The 18,885-nt window shown below is 39.7% G+C and overlaps 2 protein-coding genes across 2 annotated transcripts; one reads left to right on the plus strand and one right to left on the minus strand.

The window, feature by feature from the left end:
- The first annotated feature begins 368 nt into the window (after positions 1-368).
- Positions 369-7,129, plus strand: LOC118117730. Its single transcript, XM_035170236.2, has 5 exons — positions 369-701; positions 2,264-3,264; positions 5,126-5,281; positions 5,453-5,551; positions 6,106-7,129. The coding sequence occupies exons 1-5, from the start codon at positions 533-535 to the stop codon at positions 6,403-6,405; spliced, it is 1,725 nt and encodes a 574-aa protein (XP_035026127.2). The 5' UTR covers positions 369-532; the 3' UTR covers positions 6,406-7,129.
- A 2,437-nt stretch (positions 7,130-9,566) lies between these two features.
- blvra (biliverdin reductase A) lies at positions 9,567-17,744 on the minus strand. Its single transcript, XM_035170244.2, has 7 exons — positions 17,590-17,744; positions 15,295-15,418; positions 13,160-13,279; positions 12,620-12,717; positions 11,797-11,904; positions 11,358-11,523; positions 9,567-9,897 (listed from the first exon to the last, which is right to left on the minus strand). Exons 2-7 carry the CDS (start codon positions 15,411-15,413, stop codon positions 9,642-9,644), a joined length of 867 nt encoding a protein of 288 aa, XP_035026135.1. The 5' UTR covers positions 15,414-15,418; positions 17,590-17,744; the 3' UTR covers positions 9,567-9,641.
- Positions 17,745-18,885: the final 1,141 nt, after the last annotated feature.

Here is an 18,885-nt window from a genome sequence, read left to right on the forward strand (position 1 = left end):
CGTCGCTTCTTCTGCAACAATGAAGTTAAAACACTGCGTTACGTCTAACCCTTACGTCTTGTGTTGTGTAGCAGGTTTAAACGTGTGTTATAAACTCTAGAGCGACTCACACAAACACAAAGTAAACGTCAGTGCTGGTGTTTATTGTTAAAGTGTAAAGTGAGTGCAGGAGTGAGGAGGAACAGAGACTCTGACACGTGGGGGGGGTCTAATCTCACGACCTCATATTGAGATTTTTATATTCGATCAATATATTTGTTGACAGGGAAGCTGTGTAAAAACAGGAGGATTATATTCATATATTAAAAAAATTAAATTAAAAAAGCACCCCCAAAAAAGGGAACTTTCTCTGGAGAAAAAAAAAGGGCAGAGGACACGTGTATGATGTAGTGTGTAACTCAGTGGGGTTAACACTGGAAGTGTGCTGTTAACTGTGTTGCACTGACCCGGGCGTGGGGGCGGTCTGGTGACGTCACTGAGCGGGAGCCGGAAAAGGAAGATTGTGCAAACACGTTGGTCTCAAGCTCTCAACATGTCCACGCTTCAGTCGTTGAAAACGTTTATCAACCAGCGGCTCGCAGTGGCTGCGGACGACATAGTCGGTCTGCTGGAAACAACCATATCCAACTATGAAAAAGAGATAGACCGACAGCGCAGACTGCTGGAGGACGAGAGGGCTGAGTTCCTGAAGAGCAGATCAGGTCAGTCTTCATACAGGGACCCACTGTCGACATCACAGTCTTCTGTTTGCATATATGTGTGTGTCTGTGTATGCATGTACATATATGCATGCATACATTTGTATACACACACATATGTGCCTGACCTGGTATGGTCAAAATGTTGCCCTTTTCTCATTTCAGTTTTTTAGAGCTGTAACTATTCTACACAGGTAGTAGAATTTGCCTTAAAGAAAATTTAAATAACTAACTAAAAGGTATGTGTAGACTCACTGTGAGTGGGCGCCCTTATGGCGGTCAATCTAAGTTTCAGTGGTCCATCCGTGATGCAGTCTATGAAAACATTTTCATAGACTGCATCCTCCTTGCTCTCTGCTCCATCTCTTGCACCAGGTCCCAAATATCATTGACATATGCACCTCAGTGATTACATGTGCTGTTAGGCCTGAACAAAACTGCAAGAAAGTAGAAGTTTGAATGACAAAAAGCTGTCACTGGAACTGATAGATGTGTGTCCCATGTCTGAATGGGCTGTAGTCTCTGTTGAGAGGGAAGTTCAAAAAGCCCGAGGATGTTTCATTTACCATAATCCAACCAATAGCATATTTTTTGCTAGATAATTCTCAACAGTAGACTGCATATAAACATGGACCACTCAACTCCACATTTTCAAACTTCAAAGAAATATAAGTAATTGAACATGCATCTATGTGATGAGAACCACCTAACCCTTCATTTACTTTGACTTCCTACTTTGGCCCATGCCCCTTCTGCTTACATGGAGGGGGCGGGGTTTATGGCCCATACTGTAGCCAGCCACGATCTTTTTTGCTTCACTTTTGGTAGCTGTCATGTCGTCCATCTTTATTTACAGTCATTGATCCTTACCCAGAAAATGCCAAGTCACTTTAAACTATAAGCAAATAATTTGTGATTCATGTTTTATATTTTAAATTTCTGCATGTCCAAGCTCAAATAGCAATGATGACATCACTGTGACTTAATCATGGTTATTATTGGAAACATGACAAAGCTCTGGTATAGCCAAATACATTTAACAACAATAACAACTGTCAACATTAACTCTACATATGACCACTAAGCTAACATTTACACTATGATGATCCTCCTTTTGTTTTTTATCTGAGTTTTGGACAGGTACTTTTCCTTTACAGGAAATAGTAGAGGTGTATGCAGTTTTGTAATTCTCCAAACTGAGACTTTAATGTGGAAGACTACATTGTTGCAGCATGCTTGGCAGATCACCATGCATTCTGGGGTAAAATAGGACAAAAAGTGGCCTTTCTAAAATGAAAATTAATCCTGGATTAAATTCAGGAGACAACAATGTTCCGACAGTTCAAAAAGTAAAACTACAGAAACAAACGTCACAACATTCTCACAGATAATGTGTTATTAACAACCTGATATGCTACTTTTTTTGGTTTGAATTATCCAGAATTGTGTTTCTTGAAAAGCTCAAATCCAACATAAATGTAAATACTTTTTAAACATTTAAAATACTTGTAATTTTAGAATAGTTCAGACTATCAGTGTATGAAACCTCTTTTTTTTCTTCACAGATATGCAACAAGCCATGAGGTTTCGGGTTGTCATTGATCATGATATCAAGAAGATAACTTTCGAAAATGGCGTCCCCTCATCTGTGGAGGAAATGATCAAAGTTTTTAAACAGGCATTTTCCATCACCACAGACATAGGCCTTCAGTACAAAGATGCTGACTTTGACGACTTCTTCACACTAACGTCTACAAGTGACCTTAAAGATAAAGACACTCTCAGAGTCTTGCATGTGCCCCCATGCATAATAATGACAACAGTCCCTCTGGAGTCCCACTCTGACACCACTGACGCATCTTCAGTGGATGATATCCTCTCTACTGATTCAAAGGACAATCTGATTCCCAGGCCCCCTGCCACTGAGAGGCACAACCTGTGGCCTGCTGTCTTTCCCATTCCCACCTTCTCCTACAACACGGAAATGGCTCTGAGGCAAGGTAATGAGAGGTTTCTAAAAGATGGAACCCCACTGACAACACCAAGTGTCAAATCAGATATTCTGGAGCGACTAGCTGAGGCCATGTTTTCCTACACCGCTTATCCCAATGATCCACAGAGGGCTGCAGTTGCACAGGCCCTAATAGAGAAGCACCCCTGCCTGAGGGAGCCTGGCTCTTTTAACGGATTTTATGGGTGGCAGCAAAGCCTCAAGTACAAATGTGGAAACTACAGGAGCAAACTTAAAGCACATGGAAACCCTGAACTAATGATAAATACACTGAAACACAAGCAGGATGGCGACAAAAAACCTGCCAAAAATATAAAAAAACCAAGAAAATCTGAAGTAAACTACCTCCCCCCACATCCAGCCGGTCAAACAGATGACAGCCTGGAGAATGTGAGACTTGCGCTAATTGCAGCCAGCATGACAGAAGACAATCGACTGAGGATCAATGACATGATGTCTAGAACATACAGCTGCAGAAGAAGGGAAGTGGTTGGCCAGTCCATGAATGTGGCAGAATTCAAAGAGAGATGGCCTGCCCTCTTTGATCCATTTCAGGTAAATAAACTGTAATAATGTTTTTGATCTGATCACAAGTGGACAGCTCTATGGGTAAAGCTTCACTAATGCAGTATAGTTTTAAAACACATAGCTATGTGCTATGTTTACACCTGGTGTCAACACTACTTTGTGATAATACATATACTGCATCATACAGTGCTGGGAAAAAGTATTTGCCCCCTTCCTGATTTTTTATTTTTTTGCATATTTGTCACACTTAAGTGATTCAGATCATCGCATTTTTTTTATATTAGACAAAGATAACCCGAGTAAATACAAAATGCAATTTTTAAATGATGATTTCATTTATTAAGGGAAAAAAGCTATCCAAACCTACTTGGCCCTATGTGAAAAAGTAATTGCCCCCTAAACCTAATAACTGGTTGTGCCACCCTTTGCGGCAACAACTGCAATCAAGCGTTTGCGATAACTGGCAATGAGTCTTTCACATCGCTGTGGAGGAATTTTGGCCCACTCTTCTTTGCAGAATTGTTTTAATTCAGCCACATTGGATGGTTTTCAAGCATAAACGACTTGTTTAAGGTCATGCCACAGCATCTCAATCGGATTTAAGTCCGGACTTTGACTAGGCCACTCCAAAACCTTCATTTGGGGTTTTTTGAGCCATTCAGAGGTGGACTTGCTGGTGTGTTTCGGATCATTGTCCTGCTGCATAACCCAAGTGCACTTGAGCTTGAGGTCACGAACTGATGGCCGGACATTGTCCTTCAGGATTTTCTGGTAGAGAGCAGAATTCATGGTCCCATCAATTATGGCAAGTCGTCCAGCTCCTGAAGCTGCAAAGCAGCGCCAGACCATCACACTACCGCCACCATGTTTGACTGTTGGTATGATGTTGTTTTTATGAAATGCTGTGTTAGTTTTACGCCAGATGTAACGGGACGCACACCTTCCAAAAAGTTCAACTTTTGTTTCGTCAGTCCACAGAATATTTGCCCAAAAGTCAAATTATTGTGGACATAGCCTAAGTATGTCAGTTCACATGTTATTATTGTAATGCATCTCCATATGTGTCTCCAGTGATCAGATCTCACTTTCCACTTTAAATGCAAATAAACATGTACAACCTTTTAGTTCACAAAGACGAAAGGTTTGTCTTTAGCTAGTCTGAGTATACATATTATCCAGTAGTAATGAAAAGTACCCTTTTCCATATTTATTTAAGTATATCTAAAAAAAAATATATTTTTCTACGTTTCTTTTTTTCAGCATGAATTTCTTTGTTTATATATTTATTTATTTATGTGTTTCTTTTTTTCTATTTGTATTTATATATTTCTGTGTCGGTCCGTTTGACACTGACAGGTGGGTGGAGCCTGCCACGAACAGACAGTATTTGAGTGACTGTTGACTTTCTATCATCTCGAACCACTCTGCCCATTCTCCTCTGACCTCTGACATCAACAAGGCATTTTCGTCCACACAACTCTAGAGATGGTTGTGCGTGAAAATCCCAGTAGAGCAGCAGTTTTTGAAATACTCAGACCAGCCCGTCTGGCACCAACAACATGCCACGTTCAAAGTCACTTAAATCCCCTTTCTTCCCCATTCTGATGCTCGGTTTGAACTTCAGCAAGTCGTCTTCACCACGTCTAGATGCCTAAATGCATTGAGTTGTTGCCATGTGATTGGCTGATTAGCAATTTGTGTTAACAAGCAATTGAACAGGTGTGCCTAATAAAGTGGGCGGTGAGTGTATAACAGAGTGGAGAGATAGACTCAGAGAACCAAGGTTGCGACGTAACCGAGTGTTCTACTGCAGCAGTATTACATTATATGGTGGCTTTTCCATATTGTCTTCAGCATCGTTAATCAAAAACAAAATCTTGCCACACAGATAAATGAAGAGTTCCAAAGGTGCAACACTATTCCCCTGGAGTCTACCTTTCTGTCCCAGCTGGACAAGTACACCCCAAAGTTCCTGGAACTATTCAGGACAAAGGGAGGAGTTGTTGGACAGCGCCTCAAGAGTGTGTTGATTGAACTGGTAAAGGTGAGTTTAAGGTGGTTAAGAAGTAACAAAGTCAAGTAATACATTCATCTGGAGCTACAGAGTAGATCTGGATTTGTGTTTTGTTTACAACATGGTTTGATAAAAAAAGTTGTTCTTCATCAAGACGTGCTGTTGGTACTCATGATCCAATGATCCAATGATCCACTGTAGGAACCACATGCCTCAGTGGTGAAGAAGAGGGACATGACCCTGAGATGCCTCGTCGAATACCTAGGGGAGAGTGTGCAGGAGCTCATCTCTGACTACTATGTAAGTATGGTCTTTCTGGAAGCTCCACACATTTTATTTCAATGTGCTGCTCCGGTACTGACCTTTTCACATGGAGGAAGAAGAAATCTGTTTTAGTGCATATCAGTTGATTTAGCATTATTATTAGCACTAGACTATCGACTTTTATAATATCACACTGAAATCAATTTAGACTTAAACACTTCAGCAAAAGGTGTTCGGAGAAACATGTTAGTGAGAGGTTGCAGCAGCGGCCTGAGGCTATTCATAAAAGCTGAAACACATTAGAGAACAGGGGATTTTTAGAAGGTAAAAAGGTAAAAATGGAAAGAACATACATAAAACCAAGAAAACTCGGTGCCTATGCACTCAGGAATGATAAAACAGGCAATATGCTCTTTTAATAACATCAAAACAAAACAAATAATTTGTTTGGCTTTTTAAAAAGGACACAAAAAGAAGAAAATGCAACTTAACGTGCAACATCACATGAACTTGATTATATTGATCCTCTTGATTTGACATGTTCTTCCTTTAATCAACACATGTTAACAACTGTTTTGCATGTGTTGTAGAGAACCGCAGAAGAGAAAGTACATGAGGAACTTAAAACACAGGACATGAGGATCTACGCTTGTCAGCAGCCGGATGCAGTGGGCATCATTATTGATGGAACTCCAGTGCTGACAGGACTGGATAATGTGTCCAGAGCCTGCTGCCTGCTCTTTGGCCTCACCTATGCCCTAAATCGGGATTACCCCCCAAAACTTGCCAAAACATTTGAAGTCTTTCAAAGACTGTTTGTAGGACTTGATACACTACAGTCAAAACCATCCTCCAAGTTCATCAGCCTGAAAAACAAACTCCTCACTTAAGCAATTGCTCTGAGCCACTGGTGTTACCCATGTTTGGTTAGTGTGTTATAATTTGGAGCTGGAGAGGTTTCTGGTTATTTGACAACTTTACTGAATGTTATTAACTGTCAGAAGGGCAGTGCTTTTGATGAATAAGGGTTAAAAACACTGTAGTTCACTTTGCTTCAGTTTTAGGAAACGTATTACTGCTGTTACCAAGGACAACTTTGGAAAATATCCTCAGCAATTCCAGTTGTGACTATTTCTCTGGTCAGTTAATGTGGGTTTTATATGTCCAAGAGATTTCTGCTTCTTCCCCAGTCCAGTGGAGATGAGCGCTGTTTAATTTCAGGTTATTGATTCTGAAGAGAGATGTTTGGTTCAGAATGATTGTTTAAATGTCACCAACTAAAGGTACATTCATCTGAAATGTCACCTTCATATCACATTAATGTGAGATGGTTCCAATTTACTGTTGGTTTGAAATATATATCACATTGTTGAATATGTGAAGAATTTGTGTTGAATCCTAAACCTACAATGGAAGTAAAAACACCTCTCATGCTCTCATCTTTCTAAATTGCAGCAATGAAGAAGCATATTTCCCTGTTTTTCACCAGGACCTTAAAGCTCTCTCTGCCATATGAGCTATGAGTGTATTCAAGTAAGCTGTACATTTTTTTTTATATCTAATTACATGCTGTAACTGTTCTGAAAAATAATATTGAAATAGTTTTAGAGTGACTGCTTTTATACATTTTGTAAACATTTCAGTTTGAAGAATGTCCACTATTCTTAGCTTACAAATTCAATTTAAAAAAGAAGCAGGGAATTACAATTGGAACATTTTTCAAATTTTCTTTTTTTAAATCTAATTTTCCACAATATTTTCCAGGGGATCATATTGTATTGCTGAACTCAAGAAAATGATTGGGTAGATCATCGTGAACCCTTCATGTGAATTTCGGCTACATGTCACATGGCAAACTTGCCTTGAAGAGAGACTACTTTTGCGATTAACAAATAGTGGGTCAAAAAAACCTTTCTCTACTTAACAAGTGAAGAGACATGAAGGGGGGAGAGGTCGGTGGAAAAGGGAGAGAAGAGAGAGAGACCAGGAACAGTTGTTTAACCATCATAATTGAGCTACGTCACACTGAACAAATATAATAAGTGATATTTTAAAAAGTGATGTTAATAATGATAGCAGCACCAGTTAATAATAATAATTATTGAGTAGTGTCAGATGTCGATTCCTCCAGCTCTGGACTCAGAAATACCTGCAGAATAAGAGGGAGAGAGAGAGAACACAAACTATGGGAGAAAAAAAAACCTCACCTGAGCCACCACTAACTATAAGCTTCATCAAAAAGGATTATTATAAGTCTAACCTAAGATGTAGGGATGGTAAATGGTTTGTATTTATATTGCGCTAACCCTATATTCTAGTCTTGATGACCACTCAAAGCTCTTTACAGTACAGTTTGCCCTTCACCCATTCACACACACATTCATACAGTGCATCTATTAGCAGCGCTTTGTTTTTTCTATGAGGGGCAATTCAGGGTTCAGCCTCTTGCCCAAGGACACTTCGGCATGCAGATGGGGAAGACTGGGATCGAACTGTCGACCTTCTGGTTGGAGGATGACCGCTCTACCCCTCAGCCACAGCTGCCGGATGGTGTCTGTCTCCAGAGCTGAGAGTCCAAACTGGGAGCTGGTTCCACAGGGGAGCAGAAATTGGAATCTACATGTTGTTCCAGGCTCTGAAACAGAATCTCGTTATTTATGGTGTGAAACGCAGCACTAAGAGCCAGCATGACGTGTATCGACACGAGCCCATTGTATGAGGCCATGAAAAGTTCAGTGGTAACTTTTATTAGTGTTGTTTCTGTGCTGTGTTGGATTCTAAATCCTGATCGAAAGTCTTTAAACAGACCCTTCCTGTGCAAATAAACACAACTGGTCAGCAACAGCTTTTTCCAGGATTTTAGAAATGAAGGGTAGCTTTGTTATGTCTAAATTTAGCTAAAACATGAGAAGGCTTTTTAATCACATTTTAATTACATAAAAGCCTGCGGTAAGAAGCCTCTTGATAGAGATATATTAATCAGATTTAATATAGAACTGTTGATTCAAACTGCCTTAGTTGGGATATAGTCTAATAGACAAGTTGAAGAAAGTTAAATGAAGAGTCAGCTCAGAAAGCTCTATAGACCTAAAGTGGTCTAAATTTGTATCTGGTTCTACATTTGGTTCTAAGGCTACTGTAATAGACGGCGTGTTATTTGGCAAATCATGAAATCATTACTGCTGATGTGATGGCCCCAGAGCCTCTGCCTGGGGTTGTGTGTTTTGGGTTGCATGTGTGTATCCTGTCTTGTGTTACAGGTTCCTGGTTTGGGTGGAGCTGGAGGCCATCATTGATCTCTCAGATAGAATATAAAAGACCTGCTCTTCCTGGCAATCAGATGATCTGATAACTGACAATACAGACCAGTTACCGTATCTCTCCACTGCTTTTATAATGATTGGGTTTTTGTGTTGAAGCTGTTCAGGAGGTGCCAATTAAATTGTATGCTCTCGCAAGATCATAAGAAAGTGGTGTTGAACTGGACTCCATTGTATTCAGGGGTGTTCCTAATATTCAGGTCAAACAATATTCAGCATTATGCTGTTGTTACACTCCAGTCTAGGGTAGGTGCGCAGCATAAAAAATTCAAAAACTGGTTCCCTTCCCGGTCCACAAAGCCAGAATCAAAACACTAACTTATGTCGCCCAACCCTATACAGTACATCTAGGTCTAACAGCTGTGATAGAGAGTGGGATTTGAGAGTTATTAATAGGCTAAACTGATTTCTACTGGATTCACACAACCAGGGTCTTCACCTACACAAACCCGTACTCTAGTTCAATGATTTCCCATTGTTCATTTCAGTAAGTCAGTTCGTGTTGTTTATTGTTTAGTTGTTAATTTATAGTGTACAAGCAATAGTTACTGAAAAGAACAGAAAAACATGAAACATAAGGCAATATCTCTGAGGGGGGGGGGGTAATAAGGGGTTTAGATGATACAGTGAGTGTAGATGAGGCTGGAGACCTGCTCTACAACATACTGTGTTTCTAGTCCCAATATTCTGCAATAAGGCATCCATGTTTTTTAAACTAATCTCACGTGTGATGATCTGGGGAAACTTAATCTTTATTTGTTTTAGACATAAAGGTTTATGCTTATCATAAACGTGATAGTCCTCATTTAACTTTGACAAAGTTGTTGAATCTTCTCTGCCAGCTCCAAGCAGTGTAGGATCCTGACTTTCTCTCTCTGGATCTCCTCAGGACTCACTTGGCCCGCCAGCTTGGCAGAGAAGTGGATCAGGTCCTGCATGAAGAGGCCCACAGCCCCTCTGGGTGCAGGGGGGATTTGGGTTAGAGTGCAGGAGTTAAACTGAAAGTTGATGTTCTTGGCCCTAGGAAGGCCCGGTCCCCGCTCCTCAATCCATGTCAGAGGTCTACAAAGAGAGAGGTGGACTTAAAGACTTTTGACTTAAAGACATCATTTAAACCATATGATGATGGTTAATCTAAATAAACTGTAGATCGTGTCTATGATCTTATTGGTTGCAAAACTCGCATTACTTGCATTAAATGCCTTACGCCACTATATGATGTGATGCTCTGATTTCATTGTTGTGATGACAACATTCCTACCACATGATCATAAATGGATTTCTGGCCTCTATTATTTATGGATATATCCTGGCAAATGTTTTTTGGGATTATATATGTTGACACACAGTTTTATACTGTAACATAACTAGTGCATTAAAGCTTTACACACCATATTTTTAATATAAGTACTGAATAAATACTGCAGTAATAATAATAGTAATGCAGTACAAACAGGTTCGCAACTCTTACATATTGGACTAGGTTGATTTTTCTAAGCTTCCACACTGAATAAAGACATTCAAATAATCACTGTAGACTATAGTAGTTCAGACTACATAACAACTGAGCTCAGACAGAAGTCAGATGTTGCTCTGGGTCAGTAGGATCCTTTGTATGGTCCTCTGCCTCCTCAGATGAAACTAACAGGAATTCAAACTGGTTTTTGCAGATACCAGTGATAAATCAGTACGGTTGTGATGCCTAACCAGTGCCAGCACCGAGCACAAAACCATCAACGATAAAAACAGCTCTTTCCTCTTGTTTCAATAATATTTGTGCAAACCTACAGTGACCAGCTTTTTGGAATTACAAAACTTCTTTAGAGAAACAATATATTTATATATGTAATAGATACTTGTGTTTTCAGTTTTTCAGTAGGAATCAGTCACTTTGGGACAGAAGCACAGACATGGCAGCGTAGTCCGAAAGACTATATAGAGGGACATTGTTAGTTTATTTATGTTTTTCTGCGTAGACCGTCCATATGTCCATCCCATTCTTGTGAACAAGATGTCTCATTAATGGCATGACAGTAATTTCTTCAAATTTTCTACAAACGTTCAGTTGGACTCAAATGAATTGATCAGATTTTTGTGGTCGACGGTCAAAGGTGTCAGTGACCTCATGTTCTTGTGAACTTGATATATCAGGAACACCTGTAGGGATTTTCATTACATATGACAAACACAATTGAGTGGTCAAAGGTCAGGGTCTCTGTGACCTCACAAAACCCCATTTTGCCTTGTGAACTCATTATCTCAAGAACATCTTAAGAGAATGTTTTCAAATGTGGCAAGAATGTTTTTGGCCAGATGAACATGATGATAGCTCAAGTGTACCTTTAAGGAATTTCTTCAAATTTTGACTAGTTACTGGATTCTGATATAAACTGATTCGATTTCAGAAGTCACAGTGACCTCATATGGGCTTGGGAAAAAAATGTATGTAGAGTGAAACTGCAATGATTGGCGGAGGCATATAACCACAGGGCGGTAATTCTCGTTGTCTCTCTGTCTCTCACCGGTTTTCACAAGTCACCAACTTTGCAGTCATCTTGATGCAGTTACCAGAGTCTTCCTCCATGGTTGCTGCAGTCACCGACAACTCACCAAACAAATCTACCAACCAGGTGAGGCGAGCAATGCCACTGAACGCTGGGAAACCAAATCCAGGCTTCAGAGATCCGCCTTGAACAAATAAGAAAACATACCCTTTATCATGACATTTTCTTATTGACACGTTGTAGTTCAATCATTGAAGTGTGGTTCTTTTAGCAGGGCAACTCTACAGATCAGACCAGTGTTAATGTGACAATAGCTTATACCACTGTATGACATGACATTTAATTAACATGGAAATAATATCAAAACCTATATATTTTTAAACTAAACCAAAAACATACTTTTTAGAAAATATTTTTGCAAAAATGTATAGAAGTATCAAAGTAAACAGTCTCTTACCTGTAAAATGAAGCGTGCCCTCCTTCAGGACTTTTCCCTCTACTTCTCTCTTCAGTACTTTGTACTCTTCTGTCAGCATCTCTATGTGCTCCTCATGGAGAACCACTCCTGACAGACACACACACACACACACACACACGACTATAAAATATACTGGGTTTTTAAGTTGACAGAAAAACAAGTGTTAGCAGCAGCTTGGCTCGCAGCCCCTCAGAAACATCCTTTGTACTCCACACAGGGTCGGAGCTGCTGAACCACAAACCCTAAATGAAGTTAACTAGTTAAGTTGCGTTCAGTAGTAGGGCCACACCTCAACCTCATCCTTGTATAACCCTTAGAGCTACATTTACCTAGTCAAACCATTACACCCTGTTTGTCTCAGATTCTGTGACCCACCCTTTCCCTTCCTTCTCGTCTCTCCCTCCCTCATCCTTTCTTATTCAGTTTGCATACATCTCGTGCGTTTCATTGTAGGTTGGGTGGAATAACTTAGTCTCCCTCTGCACAGTCACCAGTGCATCCTCCCAGATTAGCCTATGAGACAAATCTTTACTTCACCATCTTCACTCAAAATCCATTCATTTTCATTTCAACCTTTAAATGACAGATATAGTTGAAGCGGGGTCCTTGCTAGTGAAAGGAGTACTAACCAAGAGAAGCCGACAGCAATGACCACAGACTGAGTGAGAGAACCCTTGAAGCAGAAAATTACATATTGTCTGACTTCCACTGCACCTTACTGACAATTACTGCACTGGACCCATCATCAGACAGTCTATATGAAACTGTCCCTCCTGATTTACACATGTGATTAAAGTTTTACCTTTTTCCAGAGCTAAATCCCACAGCTCCACAGCAGCCTTGTAGTTAATGGTCATGGGATACTCAACACAGACATGTTTCCCTGCCTGCAGAAAGGTTCTGTTGAGAAAGGAGGAGTTATTCTAGTGTGGATGTCCAGATAGATCTGGATGTAAAACAATCCAATCTACAAAAGCAATCTTTGATGTAATCCGACAGGAATTAAACATTAGAGCAATTACGTACTACATATTTTAAATATTTCGACTTAAGTCCTTTGAGTGTACGTATATGGCAGAATGATGGTATTTAACTGCACATGGTTATTGTATGGATTATGGTGATAATTGAAAATGGAGAAACACGTCCATTTAAAAATCAGTCAGAATGTGTGAGCGGCTGTATTTATTTATCCAAGACAACAATATGCCCCATGATATGGTTCATGAAAATAAAACCTTTTTTTTCTTCGATTTTTCCTTTTATTTTGTCCCACATTTGTAAGTATTCGTTTACTTGCTGTACAGGCTTATTTAGTGTAGTTGTCCATCACACACATTACCTGACATTGTCCTCATGAGCCACATTCTCAGTGCAGATGAACGCAGCATGAATGTCTTTTCTGCTCAGAGCCTCCTCCAATGTGATCTGACTTACTCCCTGCTGAGTGTCCAGACTTCTCCTGTTAACAAAAACATGGTAACACAGTGCTGTTACCTTCTGACATGTAGAGGAAAATCTGACAGTACTTTGACTCTGTGGGTGAGTGACTATACATGTTAAACTGCTGCTTCCCTTTCACACACTGTATGTGGTGAATAGCTTCAATTTGAGAAAATCATTTTATATACCCAGAGGTGTGATGTTGCACTGGAGAAAACACTCAAGCTAAAAAGCCAGAATGAGTTTTTTCATTTCACCTGTACTGTTCACAATGGCGAAATACACACGAATTAAGAATAGTGTGTCAGGGATAGTGTGTTTAAGACTATATAGGACTGTACGCTACTTAACTACCCTCAGTTAGAGGTTAATTGTGTCTACTAGCTCTAAAAGAAATGGCCAAACGAGATGTTTGATAGTTGCTATGATAAAAAGGACTATCTAATTAGCTTTTGTGCATGTGACACTTACAGAGAAGCAAGACTCAGATACAGAGAACACAAAAAAGATAATAAAAGACATAGTCTTAATTCCCCCCTCCGATTGATCATACACAAGAAGTCATGCAGGCAAATGTCACACGTGGGGAAACAACACTAGGGTTGTGGTCTTCCACTCTATCTTGCTAAGGAAGGTTTCCAACCTGAGTGAAATTAGCCAGAGGCTGTCCCCCATTTCCTTTCAGCGACAACATTTAAAGTGACCCAACATTGTAGTCGCACCTAGGCAGATCCACGTATAGAAAAACAGAGCAACATTTTGAATCTTGAATCTTTTATTATCTGTCTGAACCCTAAATCCATAAATACAGATTTCTTCTGTCACATCTGTCCAGTAAGAAGTCATGTTGAAAAACAAGCATTTTGAACTAGTTCAAATAGCATCATCAGAACTAAATACAAATACAAATGTCATTTCAATCTCCCAATTGTTGAATGCACAAAAAAAATGTATTCTCCATTAAAATAAATAAAAAGGCCAATAAACATATCACGAAACTCTACTGTATTTTTTTTTTGTATTCAATTATTTTTTTAATGTCACTTTCTCCTCTTGAATATCTTTTGTATTATTATATAATTTTAACATTTCATTCCTGTTTGTTATGTTTTTATTTTTTTAGTAAATTCTACTTTGTTGTTTCTTCCTGTGAGTTGCTGACTGTGGTTAAATGTTCCCTCTTTATAAACCTCTTTTCTTAGGAGGTGTAAATCTGTTTGTACAGGAAAGATTTCTTGAATTGTAGGCAGTTTGTTACTGCTATGCTTATCCTCTGTTACTAAAAAAGTTATTTTTAAAAAACTATCCGAGTGAGCCCATGTGAGAATACCACAGGACAATGTCTGGAAAATTCACAGCGTTTCTTTGAAAACTCATTAACACACATGTGTTTTGTGAGTCGAGGTATACAAATATCTCAGGATGAAAAAGAAGTGTCATACATGTAGACGATGCAGACGGAGATGTCAACTTGGAAAGAGGATGAGATCCAAGAGCTTTTAGCAATAAAGGCCAACGCTGGTGTTAATGTGCTGTAACAGCGCATCCTGTTTATAGGAGGGCAAACCAGACATAATATAAAGATGGACGACTGGTTTCCACTTCCTCCCACTATCCAGAAAAGAAGCCAATGAAATGAAGCCCTGGAAACGAGGGCTTCTTGCCCCGAAGATGTAATCTGGAGCCAGAGCCTGCACAGTATCAATCAGGGGGGTTGAGCCACGGTATCAAGGTCCTGCCGATACATGCGACCAATCAAGAGTCTCAGCTGTCAATCATATTTGATCCCGTTTTTATAGCATCAAATCACTAATTAAAAACAAACATCTGTGTGATAAAAATAGCCTAAGATGACAGAAACAATCTCCTTATCATCGCCTGTACTTGGGCACACTCTCAAGTCCAAAATAGGACAAACAAGTGCAGATCTTGTGTGGCCTTTCCTCACTTGATGCTTCAGGTCATATCCTATCTTAACCTTGGCCAATATTGGCTGTGTTTCTGTGTGTATGTTGGACAGCGTCTGTGAGTTACCTGGATATGAATCCTCTGACACTGAGCTGCTCTGCAGGACTGCCAGGCAGTGGAGCTAACATGTCTCTGATCCTCACCCAACCTGCTGTGCCAATCCCAACCACCACAGCTCCAAACATCCTGCCTGAGAAACAAGGACAAGAGGTTTCAGAGCAGTAAAGTGAGTGGAGTTGATTGAACAGGATGTGATGAATAGACATGTGAGCTCTTTTATCATTTTGAAAACAAATACCATAAACAGATTATTCAACATACTCTAGTCATACATCAAAGAAGTCATGAATACCTAAGAATAGACATGAATTATATTTATAAATGTTTAGAAAATGTACTTATTTTTAACCAGCTAGAAAACACTTGTATGTCACAGGACTTTCTCAGCATCATGGTCTAAATGTCCCCCCTCGTCCAGACATTACATTCTGTTGGATTCACTGTATGTTGTTTGTTTTAAAGAAAACACAAAGTCATGAGTAAAGTTTCTTATGTCCACTTCATGTAAAAAGACGCCAGTTTATATGCACATCAGGTTATAGGTTCAAACACAGCTGTAGAAATCCAATTGAAGTCTTGGAGCTTTGGCCTTTGACATAGACGTTTGTCTGCTCCAGCTTACTTGCTCAGGGCTCTACGCAGGGACGTAAGTTTGGGTTTGCCAGGGATATGCTCTAATAGTTCTAGTTCAATCAAGCTACAACAATACAGGCGTAGTGTGATAGAGGCAATGGGGGATTGTTGGTCACACTTGAAATTTCCGCACTGTGAAGGTCTTGAAGGACATTACGTTTTTAAAACGATGAACACAGGCTGAACAGAAGCAATGTTTGCAGCATGCTCTAACACTCATCAAACATTAAACATGCAGAAAAGATAATCTTTCCCTCAAACACCACAACTTGCTGTCAAATTAATATAATATTCCTGTCACCGCTGAATAATTATAACACCGCTGCGTCAGCACCAGGACAGACGCTCATTAAAGATCCGGTGTGTCAGAGTCTCTGTTCCTCCTCACTCCTGCGCTCACTTTACACTTTAACAATAAACACCAGCACTGATCACAAGTTATTGAGACACGTACAGCACTGACGTTTACTTTGTGTTTGTGTGAGTCGCTCTAGAGTTTATAACACATTTTTAAACCTGCTACACAACACAAGACGTAAGGGTTAGACGTAACGCAGTGTTTTAACTTCATTGTTGCAGAGGAAGCGACGCCCCGTTTATCCAGGAACATAAATATGAATTCAGCAGTTTTTTATAAAGATCAGTTCTAAGTGTGATGATTAGAAAACATCAGAGGAGCAGAGTCACTTGTTGACCAGCGGAGTAATGCGCCTCAGTGCAGTGGCGCTAGGGGGCCAGGTGGGGCCAGGTGGGGACAGGCGGGGACACCTTGATACAGTAAAGGCTCAAATCAGAGTTTGTCCTTTTAATCCTTAGGTGCAGCACACAAGTCTAAACTGAATGAATGTCAAATCAGTGTGGAGAGCACTGACCACCGTCATTCACTTACTGTGTATTTTGTAAATTACAGCACACTTGTAATAACAGATTTCATATTTGACCGATTTTATTAACTAATATTTACTGATGAAAAAGCAGCCATGTGCAGTCATATAGGTCATTAAATAATAAAGGAAAGAGTATTTAACAATTGCGTGAGTGTAATGAAATAAATTGTTAAGTAAGTCAGAGATGTTTTACTATATTCAACTTTTTGTTCAAAAAAAATATTTTTTATAAATAATTATGAGAAGTGCCCTTTTTCTCACTTGAGCCCCCGCCCCCCAAAATGGCTGTGCACGTCCCTGCTTACAATGAACAACACAGACGTGGCTCCTTTTGTAAGTTGATAAAGATCGATTACTGGTTTAAGATTTGTGCAAAGGAGTCTCACACAGGTGCATTAGAAATATAGCAATACATATTAATACATGTAATTCCTACCAGCTGTAAACAGATGTTTTCCCCGTGTTTAGCGCAGTCAATAGAAATAGAGTTCAGGGTCCTTGTATAAGGTCTGTGTTGTCTGTTCGGTGAAAGGTTGTATAAATAATGTGTGACCCAATGACAAAGTGCGAACACATGTATAAGAGAAGATCTCTGCCGTGTGGAGAAAGCGATGATGAAGATCAAGTGGATCCAGTTTCACGAAGCATGACATAACATTGGAGAAAAAGCTGTTCATGACAGAAACATATGTCATTGTGGAGACTAACACACTGAGACCTGGACCACAGACGTTCAGCCGCAGTGTGCGCAGAGAGGAGTGGACTGTGCCGCGGCTCTTACCTGCTTTCTGTCGCTCACCCGGAGGAATCCAGCTCACAACACAGATACACGCACAACGAGGTCCTCAGGCGGTGTGGAGCTCTGTCACCGCCGGTCCCAACATGAGGAGCGGACTGGTCCATTGTCAGCAGAACAGTGTTACATAAGGTGCGCTTGGTTTACTGCACGGGTAGTACCGGCCGACTGGAGACAGAGGGGCGGAGGCCCTTTGTCCATTTACCACGTGATTGCAATCAATATGGTAGATTTATGAACTCAGTAATGAGAAGGTCTCAACCACGTTGGAGACCCAGTAGCTCTGAAACTCCAACACTTCATTCAGGGTCTGATTGATTTTATTTCGCAGCAAACAAGAGGAAAAACTTTGTGTCAGAAACAGTACTGACTCAGTCTTCATCCTTCCTCACAGTGTTTCTTACATTTACCATCTTTATTGTTTGCAGTTTAGAAGAATATTCTATTGACAAATGGTTCAAGAACGTGCATGTATATGCAATGACTGTTCACAAAGACAACTGTGTGGTTACACGACTGCATTCGTCCTGTACAAACAAAACCTTATACCTTAATCGAAACCACTAATCCTGCTGGGTTTTTGCCATTTCAAAGCTGTTCTAATATCATTCTTATACTATTTTAATATTTGTTAAAGAGGAGAGCCAGTGTACACAAGCTCTTTACGGTGCCTTTGTAGAGAATGGGAAGAAACTTTTACTGTTTGGAGTGTTATAAAATATTTTAATATTGCAACTGCAAATCATCAAAAAAACAAGAGTTGGATTAAGGGGGAAACCTGTAGCACTGTGAAAATGATTATGTCATCAACAAAGATCAATATTATATATTTTAAATCAATACTGATTTGTTTGTATTTGTAGCAGTAAACATTTAAAATCTTCATAATGGGTTTTAAATAAAGAAAAAAGATTATATGAGAAAAGCAATCCATACACATTTTTCAATAATAATGCTTCTAAAAGTAGATGACATCATGACAGGGTGAACAGAGCTCCATGATATATGTATGAGTGTCTGTCCATAGAACTGTATTGAGTCATTTAGCATTGTGAAAGTTTTCCCAGGAGACAAACACATAGTGATTCCGTGGGCAGTTCAATACTGGAGACACACCCACAGAATCCTCAGGCCTGTAATATATAGATAAAAACTGCCCCTCCTGTTTTTCTAAACTGTTCTGTTGAACTCTTAGAAAGAAACAAGTGTTCAATTATGACACACTTGGTCTACAGACCTACAGAATCTAACATAGGAGGGAGAAAGTTAACAGCTACAGTA

This window comes from Hippoglossus stenolepis, chromosome 11 (assembly GCF_022539355.2).
Source record: "Hippoglossus stenolepis isolate QCI-W04-F060 chromosome 11, HSTE1.2, whole genome shotgun sequence".
Taxonomy (NCBI): domain Eukaryota; kingdom Metazoa; phylum Chordata; class Actinopteri; order Pleuronectiformes; family Pleuronectidae; genus Hippoglossus; species Hippoglossus stenolepis.